Source organism: Mercenaria mercenaria, chromosome 10, assembly GCF_021730395.1.
Source record: "Mercenaria mercenaria strain notata chromosome 10, MADL_Memer_1, whole genome shotgun sequence".
Taxonomy (NCBI): domain Eukaryota; kingdom Metazoa; phylum Mollusca; class Bivalvia; order Venerida; family Veneridae; genus Mercenaria; species Mercenaria mercenaria.
The window spans coordinates 39,164,178-39,169,691 of NC_069370.1; the positions used below are offsets into that span (position 1 = coordinate 39,164,178).

The window sequence follows — 5,514 nt, forward strand, 5'->3', positions numbered from 1 at the left end:
AGTACATTATCGTTGTAGATCTATAGCGGTTGCTTGATATTCTCACCTAAATGTATCCGGGGGCAGAGGATGACATAGGATTTTGAAATTTATGCAGTGGTAAATAACAAATGAAATGCACCTGTATATATCAGTCCTAGGTTTAAATGACGCAAACTTTTTTACTATTACTAGGAAACACAAACACATTGACAAGAATATCTGTAAATTATCAAAGACGATGCATGCTTGTTTCCATTTATTTTCCTAGCTACATACCAAATCAGAGACTTTTTTTGCAATCTGCGAAAGGCTAGTCGGTAATAAAAGATGAAATGCATTGTGTGTATCCGATGCTAGATGAGCAAAAAGCACGCTTCCAATTTCAATGGAAATGACATCAGCCTTCGAATGTACCGCATGCTCTAAGGACGTCAGCAGTGCTCTGTTTTTTGTTCCATCATCAGTGATTATAATCACAACATTTTTTGCAGATGGGCGATCGCCGGCGGCGGGTGTCAAGGCGTGGTTTACTGCATACTTTAAACCTTCGTCGACGTCTCCAGTGCCTCCATGTAGTGTCTGGCTACCTAATGCGTGCAGTACCGCTGACTTGGAATGGAGGTCATCAAGATCAAATATCGTTCTAGAAGCCGTTGCAAACAATCCGAGAGACACATGTACTTCTGCATCGTTAACGGGCAAAGGGGCAACAACGTCATGAAGAAACCTGTTTATTTCGCTGTGGTACCTTTTGACACTTGTCGACTCATCAACAATCAACACCAAGTCACGGATGCAACCTTTAAGAAGTAGTTAGATAATAGATTTAACAGATATTTTTTTAAAAAAGAAAGATATTCCTTTTCTGTGAATAGAACCTCTTAGTTGTTGATTTGTAAGTAATTTTTTATTCATCGTTACACATTCATTTGCCTTTTTAAAGAATACGGATTGCATAATGAATTGTCACTGATGTTCTACGCTTAATGTATAGTAAATGCCACAGTAAAACAGAACCAGTTGTTGAAATTTTCTCAACGGAGTCACACAAGGCTATATACTTATTATATACCTTAGACACTAATTCCAATAGACCAACAAGCAATACCTTGCTTTTTTCAGCCTATAGTCATACCATGGGCACAGGTGAACATCATTTAGAAGTCATTTAGGATATGGCCACGTTCAAACTACGTTGGAATACCATCGTAATTTTCAATGCTAACACGCTCTCTCAAAATACAGCAATAGTTTCCAGAATATTTGGAACATGTTATTTAAATTAGGTTTCAGCAAACAGTTAATTAGTTGCAACGTTCCGTTCTGATTGTCTGATAAGGAAAAACAATCGGTGATTATGCAAAAGGGAGTCAATCTGAATGTCAAGTGTGATATACATAAACATTGGCGGATCTTGGTGAAACTGTTTAATGTTTACGTGATGTGACTGTTTGCAAATGATTGCAAAGTATGCCTTAAGATTTCGTGTTGAGCCAAACGTTTTTGTTTATGGGAGTCAACCCAATGCGTCTGTGTATTTTGTTATGCCGTAACCTGTATCCAGTGAATCTGACCCATTTTTTCTAGTACTTCTTTGACCTTACTAAATCAATTTCATTGCCAAGAAAGTCTTAAAGGCAGCAGTCAGCAGTTTTGTGGAGATATTGCCTTTATCTGAAAAAGCTCGGTACCTGTAAATGTTGATCGTGTTGTTGTTGTTCCAGGTGTTGTTGGAGGTTCGGGGTAATTACAGAGGTCATCCGAACAACAGGTTACTGACACATCACGTGATACCATGTCACGTTTTCCAAAAGCACTTAAACCACTCCAGGGATCGTCACACGCCTTAAATAAAACGCAAAACTGAACATAACAGAATCATGAAATATATTTTCATTTCAGTCTGTAAAGGAGCATTTTTATCCTTTGTATTTCTTTGAGGTATAAGTCATGGTTCATACATACTGGCTGTATGGACTGTTAGTTTTGGTAACACTTTTAGATAGTCGTTAAAACTGAATACAACACCTTCGCTTGCCCGATGTTTTGTTTATATACTATAATAAGCAGTAGATATATTTAGTGTAATTAAGTTCAATACCTGTTTTTCTGCACACGTCATTTCATATTCATGGTGTCCGTCTATTGCAGATTTCAATTCTTTTCTCATGCACATCTGGAAAACAATGATTCAAAATATTGTGACACTCCGAGAAAACACGAAGTCAAAATTCAACTAAATTTGATATCAGTGGTTGTAGCTTCATTCTTCTTTAAACAAAAAAACAGCATTTAATTTCTTGGCAAGACATGTCGTAAAACCATTTTTTTAACGTTGTATGAAACACACTCAGACAACAAAACGTTGACGTCAAAAACATGCGTTGTTTAGCAAGGTTAAGACGTTGGCTGTCTGGAACGTTCGTTCATTTAGAAATGTTTTTACTTGAGGTATAAATTAAAATTTCGGAATAAAACGTTTTAAAAAATACCTCGGATAACAACAACGTTGGTCGAATATTCTGCCTAACAATCAGATTACGTTCTTAGCCAGAACACTGTTTTTAAAGATTGATTCAAAATTTCAAACAAAAATTTCACTTGACAGACAAAAATAATCCTACTTCATGTTTTAAGAAATCTATGAGTGCTCATAAAGGGTTTGTTTAGCATTTATCGCACTGATAAAAGTTTTAGAAGAGCATGGCGGGGACTAAGAACAATGATTAGAGGCTTAAAAGGAAATCTGAAATTCAGAATGAGAAAGAGAGGCCAGTTCCATTAAAGATCTGGTTGCAGTTCTGTTCATTAACCTTATTATAACATTAACGCAAGTTAGTATCTTGGTAGGACATTGTAGTTTGTAACTTACTTTCCACATCAATATTTGTGCTTGAAATTGCTTTGTTGAGCTCACTGAAGTTGAATCATAACATAACGATTTTTGGAAAGAACTGAATATACTTTGTGGGTCTTTTTGTCATTCACTGGAAATTCAAAACGTGATACCACTTTAAGTCAGCTCTTGAATGAATTATATAAACTAGATCTTTGTTGATATAGGCCTACCTGTCCTTCTGGGCAGGCCGTCGTCGTGTTACATAGATGATAATCTTTCACAGTCGCATTGCAGTGGTAGCAAGTAACCGCTGGAGAAAAAAAAACAGGTTGATTTCTTTCAAATTTGTCATTCTGAGATTATTAAAAATATATTTTAAGAACATAGTTTGAACAAAAAGCTCTGAAAGCTTTCAGCTGTTTATTAGCGAAATTTATCGAATGCTTTTATTACTTCGTTGAAGCTTTTGTTGAAAAGCATAAACGTCGAGAGAAAGTGAAGAAAAATGAGAAAAACTCATGCAGCGTTTTTTTGTTTTGTTTTTTTTTTCTTTTCTAAATACATCTCAATGCCAAAAAGAAAAAAGAAACGGAAAAGTGAAACAAAATTGTAAAACCCGTACAACGCTTATTTAGAAAAAGGTGTATCAAATATCATTTTGAATCTTCGAGAAAACTTACGACATTTTTTACAGAATTGTGGACAAGCAGTTTTAGCGATTGTTTCGTCAGAGCAAAGATCCGGTCTTTGGTTTGCCATCATCTGACACGCTGCTGGATCAATGTCATGACAATCCTGCGCTGCCACCGTGCTAACAGACAGGAATACAACTAAAAAACAAATTCCAAATTTTGAATTTTGTTCATTTGGGAAGTATTTGGGTGAAACATTTATGTTATAATTATGCTATTAGTATCCTCATGCTTCTTGTACAGTAAAGTCTAGCAAAATATCTGAATTACACAAACCTCCCTATAATCGCAGATATTTCCTCTCTATTAAGACGAGTTTATTCTTAAATTACTTTCCAAAGAGAAACTGCTTCTGGTGGCTTTATAAATGGTTAACTACTGTGTGTATAACAGTTATTTCATTTCAGTTAGAATGATACTGAATTCAAACCATTGATCATCACTTCATAAGGGATTTCCTTATTTATAAAAGTTAAAAGCTGGGATTCGTCATTTTCAAAATGAAAAAACAAAACAAAAACAAAAAACGATTTCCTGTCATTCATAATTTTTGACTTAAATTAAAACAAAAAGATACATATATAGACTGTTTATTGTTACTTAGCTATGAAAGTACATTCATAAAATGCATACTCACTTATGCTTAGGACAAACAACATGGCTCCAGTCTGTTATGAATTAGCCCGGTCTGTTGTTTGCGATAGCCAGTTGTCCCCAATTTTTAGGTTAACTGATAATGGTTTCTATTCAGGTCAGCCGTGACTAGAGATAATTTCTTAACCTTTAGCCTGCTAAATTTCTAAAATGGATTGTCCCATCATTCAGTTTGGGCAGTACCATTTATTATTAGAAAAGCGAACAGTGTAGACCATGATCAGCCTGCATGGACGATCTTGGTCTCCTCTGGTCGCAAAGGCAGAATCACGCCAGAAGACTGAAGGTTAAAGAGACACATTTCTGATTTCTCCAGATATATAATACAATATCAAAGTTCATCTTTGTGATGACAAAGATCAAAAACCTTATTTTTTCAGTCGCAGTTTGTTGGAGCCAACTTCTACAAACATAAACAAACATACTGGCTCATCGAATCGCATTCTTTTCATGACTCTTATTAACAAATGAAAGTTTTGTCTTAGTTTCGAAACATTTGACATTTTGGAGGCATGAACCTTTTGATATCTTGAGACTTTTGTAATAATTAGTGAGCTTATCTATTTCGCACTTTATATAGTGTGGCAGACATTGCTATCTCGGTCATGGGAAGTCGTCTTATTTCTGAACTTTCAAACATTTACTTTGCGTTCCGTCGTTTTCATTCATGGAATATTTTGCATTTATGCAATAGCGCCACATTTCTTTGTTTGTCATTAGACCAATAAACATGAATTCGACTCCAGCACCGTGAGAAATCATGCATGTTCTTCGGAATATAATAATAAAAATAATAATAAGGAAGGGATGTGATGTCCGGGAATATACTCGAATGAACAGTATTTGCAGAAAAACATTAAGTGCATTATCTATTTCAACGAAAGTATTAAAATAACAATGAAAATATGAAAAAGGTAGTATCTGTGTATATATACACTCAGATCAAATAATCAATGAAAATGTTGCCGATACATAGGGGAAACAAAGTAATAAAATTGTTGTTTGCCATGGAATCGTTCGATGTCTTAATTTTGTTCAAACGGTAGCCAGATTTGTGTGTCATCTGTTCTCACGCGAATAGAACGAAAGAGAACACTTTCTAGAGTTACATGTATATAACTTATATGTGTTTGTTTGATAAGGGTAACTGTCAAGGCCAATTAAATTGTTATGTTTTGTAATCAAATCTACAAGTAAACACCGTTCGAAGCATTAAACACTAGGACGCCGGACGGGCAGAAAATGGAGTAAAATACTAAAATACAATGTTCGTAATAAATATATATAAGAAGAAAAGGACATAAATCTTGTCATGTCTCAGACATTGTTTAAATATGGTAATAATGT

At 34.9% G+C, this 5,514-nt stretch overlaps 1 protein-coding gene across 1 annotated transcript; it reads right to left on the reverse strand.

The window, feature by feature from the left end:
- Positions 1–223: 223 nt before the first annotated feature.
- Positions 224–4,279, reverse strand: LOC123560799 (uncharacterized). The gene is made up of 6 exons (XM_045352957.2): positions 4,151–4,279; positions 3,502–3,651; positions 3,052–3,131; positions 2,084–2,158; positions 1,674–1,827; positions 224–782 (listed from the first exon to the last, which is right to left on the reverse strand). The coding sequence occupies exons 1-6, from the start codon at positions 4,170–4,172 to the stop codon at positions 247–249; spliced, it is 1,017 nt and encodes a 338-aa protein (XP_045208892.2). The 5' UTR covers positions 4,173–4,279; the 3' UTR covers positions 224–246.
- Between the last annotated feature and the right edge of the window lie 1,235 nt (positions 4,280–5,514).